Source organism: Cherax quadricarinatus, chromosome 13 (assembly GCF_038502225.1).
Source record: "Cherax quadricarinatus isolate ZL_2023a chromosome 13, ASM3850222v1, whole genome shotgun sequence".
Taxonomy (NCBI): Eukaryota; Metazoa; Arthropoda; class Malacostraca; order Decapoda; family Parastacidae; genus Cherax; species Cherax quadricarinatus.
Window position 1 is genome coordinate 8,464,122 of NC_091304.1, and position 22,299 is coordinate 8,486,420.

The 22,299-nt window shown below is 38.7% G+C and overlaps 1 protein-coding gene across 6 annotated transcripts in view; it reads right to left on the bottom strand.

The window, feature by feature from the left end:
- Positions 1-22,299, bottom strand: part of LOC128688623 (maltase-glucoamylase) — a 157,563-nt gene that overhangs the window by 132,403 nt on the left and 2,861 nt on the right. For 3 of the 6 annotated variants that reach the window (XM_070084448.1, XM_053776533.2, XM_053776531.2), the window contains exons 1-7: positions 8,902-10,360; positions 6,326-6,576; positions 5,607-5,764; positions 4,898-5,069; positions 3,592-3,688; positions 3,094-3,262; positions 2,209-2,278 (exon numbers count right to left, since the gene is read on the bottom strand). In XM_070084448.1, the coding sequence (XP_069940549.1) occupies positions 2,209-2,278; positions 3,094-3,262; positions 3,592-3,688; positions 4,898-5,069; positions 5,607-5,764; positions 6,326-6,576; positions 8,902-9,115 (1,131 nt within the window). In that variant the 5' untranslated portion in view covers positions 9,116-10,360. Of the gene's footprint in view, positions 1-2,208; positions 2,279-3,093; positions 3,263-3,591; positions 3,689-4,897; positions 5,070-5,606; positions 5,765-6,325; positions 6,577-8,901; positions 10,361-22,299 lie in introns of those variants that run through there. The other 3 variants (XM_053776532.2, XM_070084447.1, XM_053776534.2) reach the window with 3 other exon arrangements.

Here is a 22,299-nt window from a genome sequence, read left to right on the forward strand (position 1 = left end):
GCAACAGAATGCAAATGGTGGTTCAAGGAATATTGAGCGAGAGTTTAAAGAGGGTATGTTGGACTTCGGGCATGTAAAGAAGAGTAAAAAAGTGACTAGTGGGGAATTTCAAGGAGGTGAGTATAAAGTAGGGCAAGTCAAGAGATGCCACTAAATTTCATATCGAAGTCTAAAGGGTTGCAAGAAATGAGGTCGATGCCGTTTTCCTATACATACGAGGAAAGTGAAGATCATGAAGGCAAAATACTAAAAGCAGTGTTCATTGCGGCGATCCTGTAAAGAGGGAATGTTTGCTTCGGCATAAAAACTCTCGACTCTCTACCAGGGAAGATAAAGCTCGTAGATGTAGCATACCTTCAGCTGGAGAGGCTCGGGAATATACTTGGTCTACATATTCGAGCTTCGATAAAATACAGATTGTATGTAATCCGAGGAGAGTCCGCCAATCCACTCCCAAAGTTAGATGACCGAAGGTTTGAAGCGAAGCTCAGCCGAATGAGACAGGTGAATTTTAGGGATGTGATGTGGGAATGAGATGTCATTCAACAATCAAAGAGAAGGCCTAGCTAGAAATTTGATCGTAGAGCAAACTGGGATCGTGGAGCCATGCAAGTATAGAGCAGCGTGTGGGATAACCTGGCACCAAACTTGAAACCATGTGAAGTGGCCCAGTCTGGTGCATGAACTATAGCATGCTACAGAAGGATAGGTAATAATCGACAGTCTGGACCTGCGTAGGTAATCACCACACCAAGTGCATACGAGGACGACCCGATACATATGGGAAGGACCGAGGCAACCTGGAGGTTACCTGGAGGTTATTCCGGGGATCAACGCCCCCGCGGCCCGGTCCACGACCAGGCCTCCCGATGGATCAGGGCCTGATCAACTAGGCTGTTACTGCTGGCCGCACGCAGTCCGACGTACGAGCCACAGCCCGGCTGATCCGGCACCGACTTTAGGTATCTGTCCAGCTCTCTCTTGAAGGCAGCCAGGGGTTTATTGGCAATTCCCCTAATGCTTGATGGGAGGCTGTTGAACAGTTTTGGGCCCCGGACACTTATGGTGTTTTCTCTTAGTGTACCAATGGCGCCCCTACTTTTTATTGGCGGCATTTTGCATCGCCTGCCCAGTCTTTTACTTTCGTAGGGAGTGATTTCTGTGTGCAGATTTGGGACCATTCTTTCCAAGATTTTCCAAGTGTAGATTATGATATATCTCTCCCTCCTGCGTTCCAACGAGTACAAGTCAAGTGCTTCCAAGCGTTCCCAGTAGTTAAGGTGCTTGACAGAACTTATACGTGCAGTAAAGGATCTCTGTACACTCTCTAGATCTGCGATTTCACCTGCTTTGTATGGAGATGTTAATGTACAGCAGTATTCCAGCCTAGAGAGAACAAGTGATTTGAAAAGGATCATCATGGGCTTGGCATCTCTCGTTTTGAAAGTTCTCATTATCCATCCTATCATTTTCTTTGCACGTGCGATCGTGGCACTGTTGTGATCCTTGAAAGTGAGATCCTCAGACATTACTACTCCCAGGTCCCTTACAAGCTCATTTATGCCTATCAGGAAAAAGACTAAGACAAAGCATGAATATGGCTATCCACGATAAACGAGGGGATTTTTTAAGGAAAAAAGGAGAAAGGGAAGGACAGGTTGGAGAAGTAAAAAATAAACCATATTCCTACCCCCTGAACTACTATCAGCACGCTCTACTATATCCAGCACACCAGGATTCACATTATACCGAGATGGCACCTCTAGAATTGACTAAGATAGGCTCAGCCAATAACTGACGTGGATGATCGGAAACACCAGGTGCCTTATGCCTTTGGCCATCACCCTCGGATGTGAAGGCAGCCTCCAGTATTACTTCCATTATTCAAGGACACGCGACGCCGTTCTCCGGGCACACTGGAGGACCATCCAGCACCTCCTCCAACAATTTAATTCCCCATTCATGACAGCAGCAGCAGCAGCACCACCACCACCACCACCACCACCACCACCACCACCACCACCACCACCACCACCACCACCACCACCACCACCACCACCACCACCTTCAAAACGCCAATGGGTCTTTCTTTATGGGGCGAGTCGTCCATGCTCAGAGAGGATAGTATTAACTCACCACCTTAAGTCCTCCTTACTGAGAGAGGACAGTATTAGCCCACCTGCACCTGGAGTCCTGAGGAAGCCTTACCTGGGGAATACCGCGACGTCTGGTGCGGGAGACGGCAGCCTTTAGATTGTCCAGAGAATTGTAGCCATACCTGTGGGAGGAGGGAGATGAAAGTGAGAGGAGACACAAGAGAGGGGAAAGACGCAGGTAAAGGGGAGAAAGAGGACAGGGGAGATGAAAATGCTGAGATTCAAGACTGCTTTCAAAGTCCAGTGAGCTGTTTACCTACCGTTAGATATAGATGTATATAACACGATTTATGATTTTTCACTATATAGGAAACTGGAAAAAACTGTAAGGAACAGCCTTAACTTTTCCGAGAACTGTTCTAACTTGCCACAGTTAAGTCTTCCAACAACTCTCTGGGGAAAGGAGGGGTTTGAGATATTGGCTGTTAGGAGTGACATCTAAATTGTCGTACCTGAGCGCCTCTGCAAAGACAGTAATTGTGTGAATGACGGTGAAATTGTTTCTTTCTTTTTTGGGTCACCCTGCCTCGGGAAAGTGCTAGATCCTTAAGGACTAGCCAGCATCAAGACACAATTCCCTCCCCCCCTCAGTGTTTATATTTAATACTAGCAGAATGAACCGGTGCTGTCTGGGTATACTTCATGCCTCCTAAAGATAAGCTACAAATGTAAAAAAAAAATAAAAAAATCATTCTTACTTTTTAAAAGTTTCTTTCTCACACCTGCCTTGTCAGGTGAGTGTGAGGGTCTGACTCTCGCATACCCCTTTGTCAAGTGCGTGTGAGAGAACTCGTGTGACTTCACCTACCTTGACAAAGTGGGTATGGGAGACTCAAGACTCTTGCCTCTGCACACTTATGTGGATACGGGGATACCCACCTAATCAGGAGGCAGTGTAGTCTTCTTAATTCTAATTTGGTCATGTCTCGCATCTCACCTGCAGAGGTGGAAGCCGAGGGCCCAGTATGGCGGGAGGGCAGGTGGGCCGACCACCAGCGTGTACTGCTGTAGCGCGTCCATTGGGCTGGGGCCCAGGAAGAAGTACAGGTCCATCACACCACCTATGGACCTCAACGTCAAGCCCGGTAAGGGCATCGTCTCCGCCTCTGACGTGAGAGACAAGACTCCGAAGACATAAATTTATGGGGCCCCACAACAAAACATTCCCATCAGATTTTTTAGCCATGTTGAGCATCGCCTACTGTCTATTCCACTCATTATCCAGTCCATATCCTATTACAACATCTAACTTCCATCCAATATACCAATCTTAATATGATAATTCATCATTTTTACTACAGCGTTTTCTCTTGTGAATCTGTCAATTTAGTCGGCCAACTGGGCCTTCTGATCCATTACAACCAATTTATTCACCAAAACTGGTAAATGACCCGCCTTACCAGCAGACTTTGATCACATGTGGCAGGAGACTCACCCATGGCGTTTGAGTTGAGCCAGAGAACAGCGTGGGAGCTGCCAGTCTCCTCCACTACCAGATAAATGGGATGCACACCGTACAGGTTCTCTCCAATCTAGCCGTACGCAGAAATAAACAAAAAAAAAAGTTCGTCATGAGTATAGAAGTAAAAATTGCTATGAGTATAGAAGTTAGATTACTCTGCTTAAAAAGTTATATTGCTGTTTAGGTTGATTTTGATTTCGCCGCCAAAGTGGCTAGTTTATCGTGCACTCGATATCCATCCGGTGCACGGTAGCGCAAGAGCATATGGATACACAAAAGGCCTAGGAACTAGGCTTTAAAAGTCCTAACAGGAGTACATCTGGATTTATATCTATAGTTGACATCTGTTGCAATTATTATAATCAAAACTAAGCGCTAAACCCACAAGGGTCATGCAGCACTGCATTGCAAGCAAATTTAAGAAATTTTATTAATATATCTGGGTATTCTATTTTCATTAATAAGATATCCTGACATATAAAATAATAACCTATCTCTATTTTCCTCAGTAAGTGGACAATACAGCATATAGTGTTCAATATAGTAACCATAGGGTTGGCCACATACTTCGTATTTGGTTTGATCATCATCTGACCTGCCAAACTGCCAGAATTACTTGTAACTAAGCCTAGCTACTTCAATATCGGTCAGTCTGTTCACATTTGCAAGATGATCCATAAACGTACTTATCTACGTTCATGTTAATATACTGAGTGATAAGATCTACTCAGGCGTCTAACTGCATCCTTATAACATTCAATTTCATTATTTACTGCTCTCCTAATATTATTACTAATGCTAGACACACACCAAAGTCATATCTACATTTTACGTCATTTTTTTTTTGGGGGGGGAGGGGGGATAACTTATCAACTTTATCTTGGTGAAAGAAAATTTTTCATATTTATTAGAATGCTTCTGTGATTTTTGGAGTTTGTGTTGCATCCTTCTAAAACTTGCTTACTCTCTATAATAATAGTATTTTAATAATTCTCACCTTTTTATCTCTCCAAAATCATCCATTTTTATCATTCACACTATCTATTTACTTTCCAAAATATTCATCTTCCCCCCCTCCCCTCCGTTTACCTAATAATTTTAAATATAAAAATTCATAACAGAATGGCAGCTTAAAGCTACCTATTGAAGCTTTACTTCAGTAAAACAAATCAGCTCATGCCACTCATTTACGACTCTTGCTTTACCAGTGCTTTACAACATCCTTTCTGAAGCTGAATTTATCTCATATTCCTTCCCTCCGCCATCCTCCACAACTCACCTTGCCAGGAGGCTGGTCTCTGGCCAACATGGGCCAGGTGATGTAGTTGAGGTTATGTCTGAGGCTGAGGTGGGTTGCCTCTCCCAGCCCGTAAAGGTTATCAGAGGTCAGCTTTGTTGATACCTGAAGGAACTGGTCAGCGTACGTCATACCTCCGATGCTGGTGTCGAAGCTGCCAAGTGCACAAAACAAATATTATTATATTAAGTTCACGGTCATTGTGTCAAAAGAGACTGAAGTTGTTGCAGTGTTTATAAGGATTAATCTCTGGCATTTTGTTCTGCGAGTCACAATTAACTCTTTCATTCATGATCTTTACATTTAAATACTAGTGTTTCATTCAACCGTCACTTACAATATTACTACTCAACACTACAAGCAGCACCACTTATATTACTATCACTACAACTTCCACCATTCCAACGACTGCAGATATTACTAACACTACTGTAACTATTCTCATCACTAACATCAATACTAGTGATAATGTATTTTGTAATTTTTAAAGGGGTGGACCGGTAAGCCAGCTGAATGCCTCGGTCAAATGACCAAAAGCAGGTCTTCATATGACCAACACCCGGGTCAGGAAGCGCATGTCTTGTTTCCTGACAAGCCTTAACTTAACCTGTCATTAATATTACCACCAGTGCTGTAATTCCCCTTCAGTCATGTGCTCTACCCTAAAATTCCCACAACTTCTGTTACTCACATGACGCGATCCGTTTCTGTCCTCGTGACGATGATGGCGAAGTCGCTGCTCCCGGGGGCGGTGAAGGCGACGCTGTACCTGGGATTATCAGCCCTGGTCACCTCAGGTAACTCTAGTGGCACTGGCACCTCATAGCGCTCTTCACCAGGCACCGTAATCTGTACACAGAAACAAGTACAAAAATCAGATCGTTAAATTCAAAAGTCTTAACCGAATACCGAATATTGCATATTATATATATATATATATATATATATATATATATATATATATATATATATATATATATATATATATATATATATATATATATGTATGTATAATTCCAAGCGCTTTCGTAACTTCTCACATTATCAAGGAACTGTAAAAATAAAAGGTTAACAGGAAGGCATATAAGAACGAGGCTACACCTCTCTGCCACTCCCAACAACACCTGACTTTTTATGATGATGTAGGTAGGTAGTCAGTGATCCGTGAAACACAGCTTATATTCTATCCAAAAATTTGTCTAATGTATCTTAAATTTTTCCTAAATTTTATTGATAACGTGAGAAGTCACGAAAGCGCTTGGAATTTTACTATTTTTCATAGTGGTTGTTCTGCATATTGTGATATCACCTGTTTACTGTGATCTTATATACACAAAGTTTGAGATATAGGGAAATTGCACACAGTAGACATATTTTCCTGCAGAAAACAGTTCTCTCCAGCAGCCTCACCTTGATTCTGAAGACGTCGCCACCGTACTCCGTCATCTCCACCAGCAGGTGCTCCTTCATGGCCGGCACCACCCAAGCTGACGTGGCCTTGAGCTCCACCGTCAGCCTGGTCACCCCCGGGGAGACACTCTCTGGGGGCGTCGTCACCTGGTAACCGTGGACGGAGGCAGGGGGGTAGTAACAGCTGGGGGCGTCGACCCTCGGCGTCCATACACAACCCACTTTGAGACACCTCGCCTCTTCCACCCCCGCTGAGGAGACGAAGAGCAGAGTTAATGGAAAGGAAGGGAAGAGGGCAGAACAATATCACATAAGAATAGGGAAGAGAGTGAGTTGCATAATATGCATGAGGAAACATGATAATAGGAATAAGGAGGAGGGGACGCGAAAACAAGAAGAATAAGTGAACATGATAATTTTTAAAAGATAAGTCTGGGGAACGTTAACAGTGAGGGAACGTGATAATGAAGATAAGAATGAGAAAACACGATAAGATCAATAAACCTCCCTAAAGGAGATTCTTGTAACTACTAATGGTTAATATATCTAAGTATTTAAACCTCTTGCTCATATACTACGATCATGTACCCCTTCCAAACACTCACCCCTGCATACACATACACACCATCAACAACATACACACCCCCACACGCACACCCATTACATAATATCAGCCTACCTACACACATCTCAAAGTACACATTCCCAGATACGAGCCTTCATATACAGTAAACATCCCCTCACAATATCGGTTTGTATGTACGTATTTCTCAAGGTGTGGCCGCCCACTCCTTCCTGGCCCTGAGCAGCCCATCATAACACCTGACCTTGAAGCATTTCTGAGACATGACACACAAGAGAAGAGGTTCCCTCACTACAGTTGTTCGAGTCATACTCAGGTGTCCAAGCCATACTTCTGTTATTCCTAGCTAATTAGCAGTCATTAGCACAGCCATGTTAAAAACATCCATTCCTCAACTTTGCGTTTTCTTGCCCAGGGTATATAGGCTAAACTAATAAGTGTAAACGGTATATACAACGAGGATTTAAGCCTTACTCACTCCAAATAGCACATCGTTGCCAGGTAGTTGAGGATGAAGTAGAGCCCGTAATTCTAAGAAATGTTTTTTCGCTAATTTATATCAAGACTTCGGCGACGATATTCAGAAATAAATGAAGAATTTTGGCTTATGTAACATCATTCATTTTTATTCATAACAACAGAAAACGCAAAATCACTGTAAATATTTACCTCAAGTTTTTTCACTCTAATGCAAGTTTTTCATTTCTTCGCACAATTCTCTCTCGAAGGTCATATTCGACACTGTTTCTTTTCGCTCACCAACGATCTGACAGTGAATTAACACAATAAAAAGAAAAGCTATTGAATATCATTACTCTTAGATACCAGTCACAAATATTTGTTCTGATGTACCAGTCACATTAAATATTCATGAACGTTTAGTGGCTGGATCACTCGGAGGAGAAGAAAGTTATAATGTCGTTTTCATCTTATATTTTCCTCAAATAAACCGTGAAATAACTTCTTATGATATTCAGTACAAAATTAGCAGAGGTGGATTGGTATGTCAGTGTACGGTCACAGTCAAATAAATATTGAATAACTAATGTGGATTACAAAGAAGAGATTAGAGTGTGAAGGTTCATGATTTTGATTGTGAGAGTTTGTGGATTGGAATGTGAGAGATTCGTAGTTTCCAATGCAGGAGTTCAGACATTCCAATTTGGAGATTTACGGATATGAATGTAGGTGTTCGTGGTTTACAAGTTATCAGTGATCCTTGGGTATCCCGAATGACTGAAAACAATAAGATCAGTTGAGGAGTTATCTTCCTTATTGTTACACTCTCTAATCTTTAATATTTATAAAGAAAATTATGAAATAATTTTCAGTTTGTTTTTGTTTTAGCTCTTAAACTGAGAGGAAACACATAAATTCAAAGATGCGGACAGGATCCAGGACGATCTAGACAGTCTTAAACAATATATATACATATATATATATATATATATATATATATATATATATATATATATATATATATATATATATGTGTGTGTGTGAGTGTGTGTGTGTGTGTGTGTGTGTGTGTGTGTGTGTGTGTATTCAACTATTTGTACTCACCTATTTGTGGTTGCAGGGGTCGAGTCTTAGCTCCTGGCCCCTCCTCTTCACCGGTTGCTACTGGGTCCTCTCTCTCCCCGCTCCATGAGGTTTATCAAACCTCGTCTTAAAACTATGTATGGTTCCTGCCTCCACTACATCACTTTCTAGGCTACTCCACTGCGTGTGTGTGTGTGTGTGTGTGTGTGTGTGTGTGTGTGTGTGTGTGTGTGTGTGTGTGTGTGTGTGTGTGCGTGTGTTTTGTCTGGCTCACAAGGCCAGAGATCAGTTATGCCAGTCAGTTCAAAATATGCACAGGCGAATGCACACACACACACACACACTCACACACACACACACACACACACACACACACACACACACACACACACACACACACACACACACACACACACACACCTCGAGAATCTTGGATGATACATGGACTTACGCTCGAGGCATCTGACTCGATCCAGCGACGTCAAGTGGCTCTTCACATAGTCATTAGTGACCACCACCACGGTTATCACCGCCACTATCACCACCGCTACCACCACAGCCAGCTGCACCATTGCCTTCCTTGATAATAGTGCCCAAGCCGGGGCCCAGGTGCGTCTCCTGCTGGAGTCATCAGGCGAGGTGATGTCCAGAGTACCTCGTTCCATGGTTGTCTCAGATGAATTCTTCAACAATCTTGAATCTTTTGAGATTTATTGTGGAACGTTTCAATCCTTCCACCGTATTCTTGAATCCCTAGTCACGTTGGCTTCTTGGCGTGACATTTACATGCTCTAGTAACCCATTCACGTATTCTTGATAACACTCGGTTATTGCAGGGTCAAATTAAAATATTCTTAGTTACATTCAAGTGTTCTTACAATTACCTTTTAATAGTCACATTCCTGAGGGTTCTTCAGAGGACATCTCGGTGACTAAGTGAGTCACACAGTTAGTAATATCCCTGGAACCTTCACTCCTAACTCAAATCTTCCCTTCTGGTTTAGTTTCATGTCCTTCACGTTTCACTCGTCCAAGAGCATCTGGTTTTAGTTTATTTCTAACACAAAAGTTTCTAACTTCTTTTTTTAGATTCTTTTTAGGATTTCCTGGTTTCAGTGTATTTATATCACAAAAATTTCCAGCCTCTGTACTTAAACCTGTTCGAGTTAATTCTAAAGACACATTTTCACATTTTAGTTTTTTTAATTTCTTTCTACCATTTACACAGAGTTGTAATAGAAATAATATTTCATTAATAATATCCCGATTTCAATTTATTTCCAATATTTTTATAAGTATGGATGTGTTTCAGCTTATACCTGAATTCATTTACATGTATCACTGATCTAGCCTATTCAAAGAAAGTGTTAATTAAAAATATATATATATGCTTAAATTTCGAGGAATCTATTATGTAAAGATACAATTGGAATTATTTTCTCCATGAATTTCACGATGTTTGTATTACATTGTGGATGCTGGAGTAGGTTCCTGCCCGTGGTGCAGTGTAGGTCAGGTTAACAATGTAACTAACGTTGAGTGTAGCTTGAGAACACACTCAACTGCTGTTTACTTATATTAACAAACACCTCACTATTACACTAGCTCACTACTGCTGCGACAGATTGATCATATCGCAATATAATGCACTCACTTCACTGCTGTTTGATCATCTTACAGTCTGTTATTATTATATAGTTTCTTAGACGCCTAACCACTGAACACTATGCCTCCTTCCCGTTTATTTATTATTTTTTTTTTTTTTTGGCTTCTGATCTTTAATCTTCCTCTAGTTTTTTCTTCGTAGTACATTTCCACCGTGATTGTCTTGTGCGACCGTGATGAGCAGCCTCATCTCCGCGGTGGTGATACACTAGTGACCAGTCATCACCAACTGGTCCTGCCAAGTGTTGTGATGCTGGCTGGGATGTTGCTAGACGAGCAGCAGCCAACTTTTAATTCTCTCTCTAGTTCTTCTTCTTCTTCTTCCTCCTCCTTTTCTTCTTCTTCTTCTTCTTCTTCTTCTTCTTCTTCTTATTATTATTATTATTATTATTATTATTATTATTATTATTATTATTATTATTATTATTATTATTATTATTATTATTATTATTATTATTATTCGTCATAAGAAGCACCACTATATAACATTATTTGATTGAGAATGAGCTGCAATAAGCTACAAGATAGACAAAGATACAGAACACATACATAAGACAAACACACAGGCTTCACATCACACATGAGCAGGAATATGTACTGAAACAACATATGACTCAGGGACGAGGGTATACATAGCCAGGGGTGTATTGGAGAATATTGTGTGCTGGACGTGCCAGCCATCTGGACCTCAATGGCCATCCAAAATGGATAGGTATAAACACTGACAGTGTATGGGCGAAATGCAGAGGTGTAAACACTGTCAGTGTGTGGGTGAAATGCATCCTAAATGGTGTTACAGTCGATAGGCTTTAAACCTAACACTCTTCTAGAGAGAAACCTTTGGTACTGTTAAAAGACTCTTGAATCAAGAAGCCAAAGCTACTCTTCCCCTTTCTTGAATCCATTCTGATGGCCACCCACTCGCCAGGAGCTGTATGACCCCTACGGATTTAGAACTTCCTCTGAACAAAATAATAATAATAATAATACTAATAAAATTCTTCTTAATGACATCAGAGGACAATAAGTCACCAAGAACCCAGTCCCACACAAACATTTTACAAATAATTACACACAGTTCACTCACATCTTAACTACACGTCAAAACTAGAAGTGAAATCTTAACATTTATTCCTTCTCTAATGATCCCTGGAAAATATGCTGTTTATCCTTTTGTTATTATTATTATTATTATTATTATTATTATTATTATTATTATTATTATTATTATTATTATTATTATTATATTATTATTATTATTATTATTATTACAATTACTATTATTATTATTATTATTATTATTATTATTATTATTATTATTATTATTATTTCTTTCAACGCACCGACCGTATCCCACCGAGGCAGGGTGGCTCAAAAAGAAAAGCAAATGTTTCTCTATATAAATGTAGTAATGTATACGGGAGAAGGGGTTGCTAGCCCCTTGCTCCCGGAATTTTAGTCGCCTCTTACGACACGCATGGCTTACGGAGGAAGAATTCTGTTCCACTTCTCCATGGAGATAAGAGGAAATAAACAAGAACAAGAACTAGTAAGAAAATAGAAGAAAACCCGGAGGGGTGTGTATATATATGCTTGTACATGTATGTGTGGTGTGACCTAAGGCTTATGGTACGATACACATATAACCTAGTGATTTACTGTAGCTCCAGCACCAACCTCCCGCAAGTCTTTCAGAGTCGGTTTTAGAAGTGGCTTCACTCTGCCAGCAGTAACAGCCTGGTTGATCAGGCCCTGATCCACTACGAGACCTGGTCACGGACCGGGCCTCGGGGGCGTTGTTGATTCCCGAAACCCCCTTCAGGTATACTCCCTTCAGGTATACTCCCTTCAGGTATACTCCTTTCAGGTATACTCCAGGTATACCCTCTGAAATAGGTTTCGCACGACCTACCTCTAGTAACCTCGATGATTGTCTCCTCTCTCTCTCTCTCTCTCTCTCTCTCTCTCTCTCTCTCTCTCTCTCTCTCTCTCTCTCTCTCTCTCTCTCTCTCTCTCTCTCTCTCTCTCTCTCTCTGTCTCCGCCATATAACCCCTCGATCAACAACAGAACAATGGAGCACTGTGCCGAAATACACCCAATTATAAACCAAACTTAAGTAGATTAATGGGTTGGAGCAACATCACACTATGTATATATATATATATATATATATATATATATATATATATATATATATATATATATATATATATATATATATATATATATATATATATATATATATATATATATATATATATCAATACATGTGCGTGTAAACCCAAGATAAATCATAATGAATGGCTGTCAATGAAGATAATACTAGGATATACAAGGACCACTGTTCGAGTCCCCGCCCAGTATTGTGTGTATTCCTCAGGAAGTGTGTTTGATGAGTCGTTATACAGTGTATGGATACGATTAAAATTTTATAGTAACTTTGTCAATATATGGTTGTGTGTTTATCAGAGTAAAGGTGGAGACATGACTGTCCATATAAACTTTATTTTAAATATGACTACGTTTGCTGGAACTTGCACACACACACACACACACACACACACACACACACACACACACACACACACACACACACACACACACACACACACACACACACACCTGGGAATTACTACAAACAGATGACGATCAGGTCACAAAGGAAAGCGTAAAAACTCATATGTATTGAACATTTTTAAAGTATTTTTTGAAATATACAGATAGTCTGCATTGCCTCAAAACAAAAGCAAAAAAAAAAATGGAAACGGCCAAAACTCTGGCTAAAAATAATCTCTCAGAGTTAACAAAAGAGGGAAATGGATGAGAGAATATTGTTGCCAGGCTGCACAACTTGCTTTTGTTGATATGTTTCATTCTGTGTCCAGATTTATCATGACCTGAGGAAGATGACCTGAGGAAGATGACCTGAGGAAGATGACCTGAGGAAGATATACACAGAAATCTCATTCTGCAACTTTCTTCTTTGTGGTCATAAAATAATGATTTTCGGACAAGAATCTGAAAACTGCGAACTTCTGTCTTTGGTTGCCAGAAGGATAATATGTGACTGTATAATATGTGACTGTATAATATGTAACTGTATAATATGTGACTGTATAATATGTGACTGTATAATATGTGACTGTATAATATGTGACTGTATAATATGTGACTGTATAATATGTGACTGTATAATATGTAACTGTATAATATGTGACTGTATAATATGTGACTGTATAATATGTGACTGTATAATATGTGACTGTATAATATGTGACTGTATAATATGTGACTGTATAATATGTGACTGTATAATATGTGACTGTATAATATGTGACTGTATAATATGTGACTGTATAATATGTGACTGTATAATATGTGACTGTATAATATGTGACTGTATAATATGTGACTGTATAATATGTGACTGTATAATATGTGACTGTATAATATGTAACTGTATAATATGTGACTGTATAATATGTGACTGTATAATGTGACTGTATAATATGTGACTGTATAATATGTGACTGTATAATATGTGACTGTATAATATGTGACTGTATAATATGTGACTGTATAATATGTAACTGTATAATATGTGACTGTATAATATGTGACTGTATAATGTGACTGTATATGTGACTGTATAATATGTGACTGTATAATATGTGACTATAATATGTGACTGTATAATATGTGACTGTATAATATGTGACTGTATAATATGTGACTGTATAATATGTGACTGTATAATATGTGACTGTATAATATGTGACTGTATAATATGTAACTGTATAATATGTGACTGTATAATATGTGACTGTATAATGTGACTGTATAATATGTGACTGTATAATATGTGACTGTATAATATGTGACTGTATAATATGTGACTGTATAATATGTGACTGTATAATATGTAACTGTATAATATGTGACTGTATAATATGTGACTGTATAATGTGACTGTATATGTGACTGTATAATATGTGACTGTATAATATGTGACTATAATATGTGACTGTATAATATGTGACTGTATAATATGTGACTGTATAATATGTGACTGTATAATATGTGACTGTATAATATGTGACTGTATAATATGTGACTGTATAATATGTGACTGTATAATATGTAACTGTATAATATGTGACTGTATAATATGTGACTGTATAATGTGACTGTATAATATGTGACTGTATAATATGTGACTGTATAATATGTGACTGTATAATATGTGACTGTATAATATGTGACTGTGTAATATGTAACTGTATAATATGTGACTGTATAATATGTGACTGTATAATATGTGACTGTATAATATGTGACTGTATAATATGTGACTGTATAATATGTGACTGTATAATATGTGACTGTATAATATGTGACTGTATAATATGTGACTGTATAATATGTAACTGTATAATATGTGACTGTATAATATGTGACTGTATAATGTGACTGTATATGTGACTGTATAATATGTGACTGTATAATATGTGACTATAATATGTGACTGTATAATATGTGACTGTATAATATGTAACTGTATAATATGTGACTATAATATGTGACTGTATAATATGTGACTGTATAATATGTGACTGTATAATATGTGACTGTATAATATGTGACTGTATAATATGTGACTGTATAATATGTGACTGTATAATATGTGACTGTATAATATGTGACTGTATAATATGTGACTGTATAATATGTAACTGTATAATATGTGACTGTATAATATGTGACTGTATAATATGTGACTGTATAATATGTGACTGTATAATATGTGACTGTATAATATGTGACTGTATAATATGTGACTGTATAATATGTGACTGTATAATATGTGACTGTATAATATGTGACTGTATAATATGTGACTGTATAATATGTGACTGTATAATATGTGACTGTATAATGTGACTGTATAATATGTGACTGTATAATATGTGACTGTATAATATGTGACTGTATAATATGTGACTGTATAATATGTGACTGTATAATATGTAACTGTATAATATGTGACTGTATAATATGTGACTGTATAATGTGACTGTATATGTGACTGTATAATATGTGACTGTATAATATGTGACTATAATATGTGACTGTATAATATGTGACTGTATAATATGTGACTGTATAATATGTGACTGTATAATATGTGACTGTATAATATGTGACTGTATAATATGTGACTGTATAATATGTAACTGTATAATATGTGACTGTATAATATGTGACTGTATAATGTGACTGTATAATATGTGACTGTATAATATGTGACTGTATAATATGTGACTGTATAATATGTGACTGTATAATATGTGACTGTATAATATGTAACTGTATAATATGTGACTGTATAATATGTGACTGTATAATGTGACTGTATATGTGACTGTATAATATGTGACTGTATAATATGTGACTATAATATGTGACTGTATAATATGTGACTGTATAATATGTGACTGTATAATATGTGACTGTATAATATGTGACTGTATAATATGTGACTGTATAATATGTGACTGTATAATATGTGACTGTATAATATGTAACTGTATAATATGTGACTGTATAATATGTGACTGTATAATGTGACTGTATAATATGTGACTGTATAATATGTGACTGTATAATATGTGACTGTATAATATGTGACTGTATAATATGTGACTGTATAATATGTAACTGTATAATATGTGACTGTATAATATGTGACTGTATAATATGTGACTGTATAATATGTGACTGTATAATATGTGACTGTATAATATGTGACTGTATAATATGTGACTGTATAATATGTGACTGTATAATTTGTGACTGTATAATATGTAACTGTATAATATGTGACTGTATAATATGTGACTGTATAATGTGACTGTATATGTGACTGTATAATATGTGACTGTATAATATGTGACTATAATATGTGACTGTATAATATGTGACTGTATAATATGTAACTGTATAATATGTGACTGTATAATATGTGACTGTATAATATGTGACTGTATAATATGTGACTGTATAATATGTGACTGTATAATATGTGACTGTATAATATGTGACTGTATAATATGTGACTGTATAATATGTGACTGTATAATATGTGACTGTATAATATGTAACTGTATAATATGTGACTGTATAATATGTGACTGTATAATATGTGACTGTATAATATGTGACTGTATAATATGTGACTGTATAATATGTGACTGTATAATATGTGACTGTATAATATGTGACTGTATAATATGTGACTGTATAGTATGTGACTGTATAATATGTAACTGTATAATATGTGACTGTATAATATGTGACTGTATAATATGTGACTGTATAATATGTGACTGTATAATATGTGACTGTATAATATGTGACTGTATAATATGTGACTATAATATGTGACTGTATAATATGTGACTGTATAATATGTGACTGTATAATATGTGACTGTATAATATGTAACTGTATAATATGTGACTATAATATGTGACTGTATATGTGACTGTATAATATGTGACTGTATAATATGTGACTGTATAATATGTGACCTGTTGACCATAACTGTCGATCCCTCTTATCAACCCAATGTGTCAACCCTAACTGTTGACCGCACCTGTCAACCCCACCTGAAGACCTCTTCTGTCGACCCCCTCCTGGCGCCCTCTACCTGGCCACCTCTATCTGGTGACCTCTACCTGGCGCCTTCTACCTGGCGACCTCTACCTGGCGAATTCTACCTGGTGACCTTTACCTGACAACCTCTACCTGGCGCCCTCTACCTGGCGACCTCATCCTGGCGACCTCTACCTGGCGACCTTTACCTGGCGCCCTCTATCTGGCGACCTCTACCTGGCGACCTCTACCTGGCGACCTCTACCTGGCGATCTCTACCTGGCGACCTCTACCTGGCGACCTCTACCTGGCGACATCTACTCGGCGACCTCTACCTGGCTCTCAGTAGTAGTAACCAGTTACCAGTAACCAGTGTACCAGTAGATGACTCACTACCAACCATCTCTGCCTGAGTCACTGTCTGTATTCATATTGTGCTGACCACAGCAGTATTCAAAGACCCTCTCACATATTGGTACTGTGGGCGGCCAGTCAGTGTTATGAGAGTGAGCAAGGAGACAAGGTTACGGCTGTTAGGGTGCTCCCCACATTATCCGTAATTATACGTACTTCCAGCCTACGTGAGTATTACTTTACCCTATCCACGTGTTCGAACCCCACATGATAAATGGTGGCAACGGTGTGGAGCGTGGAAATTAAGCTTTTTAAGGGTATTTCAAGAGGTTAAAGTTTGTGAGTAGCCGGCGGGTCAAAGGTAAACCGTCTCACCCATCTCAAGCTACTCGCTCCCCTCACAACCTCCACCTCCAGCTTGCAAGCCTGTTGCAGCTGTTTCAAGCTTCCTGGCTTAGTTCGTGTGCTAATTGCTTCAATCTCCGAGGGGTTGACCCGGATTTTGCAATTAAGCCAGTCAGTAAGCCAGACTGTGGAAGTGAACGCCAGCCAGCCTATCATCCAGCCTGTCTCCTGTCATCCACCTGCTCCTCCGTGCTGTGTGCATCGTTACCCGTCTTCCAGTCAGCCATTCTCGTGGGTTAAGCCAGTCAGCCAACCCAGCTTCTAACCCAGCTGAGAGAGAGAAGTAAGCCATGCATCCTCTGAAGTATTGTTTCATATATCGCTTTGTGCTCCCAGTTGGATGCCAGTTGGATGCTAAGCGTGGTCTTCACCATCCCTGTGGCATAGTGGCTTATCAAGCCACCTTCGTGGGTAGTGAGTGGAGTGCGCGCCAGTGAACGCCAGTGAGAGTCACACCCACCACCACCACTCTACTCACACCACCACCACCATCACCCACCACCAGCCATCCACCTCATCTACCTGTGGTTGTTTGCACCCTTGTACCGGGTCCTAATACTGTTTTGGCTCACATAATTGGTCAAGAGATGTAGCTGAGCGCCAACGATAAAGCCAGTTATGCGAGTTCACCGAGAAAGCACATTTCTTCACGACGACAGTGTGAGTGTCAGCGTCATCACCGCTCAGGACAACCTTCCTCATCACCAGTCATCACCGTCGACTACTACAGACTTCAGTGATAATTTTCTGTTTAGAGACATTTTTCTTGCATTTAAAGACATTTGCGTGTGTGAGACTACAGTGAATTTCTTGTGTACTCTAAGCCTTTTTCAGTGTAGACTCAGTGTTTCTTTGACTCATTTTTTTTTGCAATATTTTTCAGTGTTATCGCTCATTTTTTGCCTTATGTCCTTGAGTAAGTTCCCTGAGATCATGTCCCAGTCACTTTTGAATGTTCACTTAGTGTATCATGCCAGTCAAAGTCAATATGAATCAGTCCACAGTACCAACATTCCCTTACTGACTGAAAGACAATACCTAGCCCTTGAGCAATGTGTTTGTTCTCACAGCTTGTATCTGAGATTTGTTAAGTGCTGCGAAATGTGAAGTTCAGATTAAGTTCCTATAGATCCGTGAATTATTTATTAACGTAGCCGAGCGGTCAGGCACTAGTATACTGTCACTCCTGTCTGGATTCCAGCCACAATATCATGAACGCAGGATAGTGCTGAGACTACTATCCTTGCGATGGTGACTTGTTCAAGTATTCGTTCCTTCCCAGGGGACGCTTTGAGAAGAACTTTACTTGCAATGAGTTATGCCATCTCTTGCTGATGCCACAAGCCGTGCAGAAAGACGTTTCTGTGGCTAGTGTGCTCACTTGGTGTTGTTGTTGTCCCTTGTGTTTCAGATTGTGATCCCATCCTAGTTGACAGTAATCAGTGCATTGTAAGAAGTTATTTCTCGAGTAACTTCCACGTTGTTAGCGTTTGTAAGTGTAGTTTCTTTATAGTTGATACCTCGTGTCACTGTGTGCGACTCAGAATATCAGCATTGTTCACCGTGTTCATTTCTTTTCTCCTGTGCTTGCAGTTTGAGATAGTAGATTCGTTCTCCCTTGCTCATATTGCGTGTTATAGCGTTAATTTTTTTCAACCGGGGGGAGTCATCCACTCCACCGAGTTTGTTCATTCCTCCAGTAAGAAAGAACCGATACCTTGTATTCTGTATAGGTGAATAATTACAGTATCAACTTGTCAGTATTCAAGAATTTTTTTTTTTTGTGTTCACATTCTCTTTGAGTTCTGAGAGTTAACAGTCTAGATTTGAGTACACTGAATCTGCCTTTCTGTTAAACACTCTTTTTTTGTATATATTCCTTCCTCAGAATCCGTAGATCACATGAATACAGATCGATCGATCAAATTTTTTTTTATCACTTCCACTGTGTAATCTCAACGTTGAGTTTCATTCGATGAGTTGTGCTATATTATACCTTGTATTGCATTACAGTTTCAGTTACGTAAGCTTCCATTCCAATGTTCTACTTATGTATGTTATAATGTTTAATTGTTGTGTACTTTGACATTGTATAGAATCAGCCCAAGCCGTACACCTGCCATCTCTAGTTTGTATTAGTTGTATGTCGGGACGACATACGTTAGCGTCGCCGAGCTCTCAGTAGAAGTAACCAGTTACCAGTAACCAGTGTACCAGTAGACGACTCACTACCAACCGTCTCTGCCTGAGTCACTGTCTGTATTCATATTGTGCTGACCACAGCAGTATTCAAAGACCCCCTCACATATGGGTACTGTGGGCGGCCAGTCAGTGTTACGAGAGTGAGCAAGGAGACAAGGTTACGGCTGTTAGGGCGCTCCCCACATTATCCGTAATTATACATACTTCCAGCCTACGTGAGTATTACTTTACCCTATCCACGTGTTCGAACCCCACATGATATGGCGACCTCTACCTGGCGATCTCACCTGTCATTCAGACAACATTTTAACAGAAAGATCTGACACCACATGAGTTTCTCGATAAAGAGATCAAATCTCCATCACTCCAATCTGTTTAACAAGATATCACAGCTTCCCGAAAATAAACATCCTTGAGCATAGAGTACAAACACTAGACCAAATGAACTCTAATGTAAAAACTCTTTTTCCTGGTAAACTTAAAAATACATGAACAACAATTTAAGGTTCGGTTGTATAATACAAAAAATCGACACAATGGCGGTCTTGATTGATGAGGGCATTGCCGTTGTAAATGAAATAAACGAAAAAATAACACTCGTTCAATATTTTGAGATTTTTGGAGCGATGTTTAAAACTCGTGGGAATCTGTAGTCCCATGGACGGGTCCTATCATTGATTCTATTATTATTATTATTATTATTATTATTATTATTATTATTATTATTATTATTATTATTATTATTATTATTATTACTGTAGTTCCGTAGATGAAGAGGACATTGGTAATGTTTACGACAGCTCGAGAGAACCTCCCACGTCACTCTGTGTTCACACCACCAGCTCCCATCCTCTGCATCGTTCATGCCAGAAACATTGGGAAGCGTCCCTCCGTACGTAGGGCTAATATAAGATATCGCCAGTAGTCATACCTTCAAGACCACTTAACAAATCGTACTTTACGTACCACAAATCATCTGCGTCAGAAGGAGTTAGTGGTTCCCACACTCGTGACGTATATTGGATTCAGCAGTATCAGTCTGTGAAATGCCTTATGGCTCTCGAATCAATACTTGTAATAATAATAATAATAATAATAATAATAATAATAATAATAATAATAATAATAATAATAATAGTACTGTTAGTTCGCCCCATAATGGCAATTATTATTAAAAAAGGCCAGGCCGAGCCACCATATGGAGAAGACCCGGGCCGGAAGTACCGGCAAACCTCTAATGAATGAATGAAATGGCCAGAGGTCACCTACACATGCCTGCAGTTCCATGAACTTCACCCAGGTTCCGATAAATAATTTACAGTGATGATAAATGATAGCCTTTATATCTACAAAATACAACTTCACTGCTGACTCGGGAATAGTGGACATTATTGACGTACCTTGTATGATGCTCCTGGCTACATGTAGTGGGCAGCCTTAACTAAAATAAACTTTGTAACTACTTAATGGATATAAATTAACTGGTTTACAGGAATGTTATAGTTAACGATCTTTGACACTAACACTTTGGTTAAGGACGATGACATTGTTGGAATTTTTGCTAAATAATTTGTTGGATATTTTTTTTTTTTTTGTAAAATTGTTGGAATTTTTTGGAAAAACAATTTGTCGGATTTTTGGGGGGATAAAACATTCTGTTATAATTATTGTGGTTTTTTATTACAAATGTCGGTCAATAAACAAATGCAAAGACTAATCTCCAGTTCAGCATTACTACACAGGACAATAATCTAAAGACCCGTAGAATGTATTAGCATCGCGTTGACAGTTTAAAGCCGATCGCATGAAGAGTTCTCAAGTAATAAACACAAACCTTAGAGAATTAAAAGAACATTTTTCCTGATTCTTTAATAATAATAATAATAATAATAATAATAATAATAATAATAATAATAATAATAATAATAATAATAATCTTTATTTCTACAAGTACATGATACAAGGTATACAGCTGACATCAATGACATACTATATAGAAAGCCCCTGGTTATGCAGAGCATTTTAGGCAAATTACGTTAATTTTGTCCCCCCAGGATGCGACCCACACCATCCGGCTAACATCCAGACACCTATTTATTGCTTGGTAAATAGGGACAGCAGGTGTCTTAAGGAAACACGCCCCCAATGTTTCCACCGGCACCATGGATCGAACCACGGACTTCAATGTGTGAGCTATGGGACAGTTTATGAGAGGATCAACAATAAAACCAAAGGAAAATAGGATATTTAAAGGCTCACTAGGCTCATGAAAATTAAAAACGCCATAAAAACGCCTTTTTCAAATTTCTCAACGTTCTCTTCTCGTTTATATTCTATTTCAAATTCCCTATAATCTTATTAGAAAATTAATAGATTCATTTTAAGAAACTGGAACTTGCATACTTCCTCTGAAACATCAGGAGAGGACAGGTGAGGAGCTGGAGTCAAAGTTTGCACATTTGCATCTATGCGGTTCAGTAACAGTCTAATTCTTCCTGTAAGTATGATATACCGTATTTTCCGGCATATAAGGCGCGCTTCTTCACAGAAAGTCTTGGACAATCACCT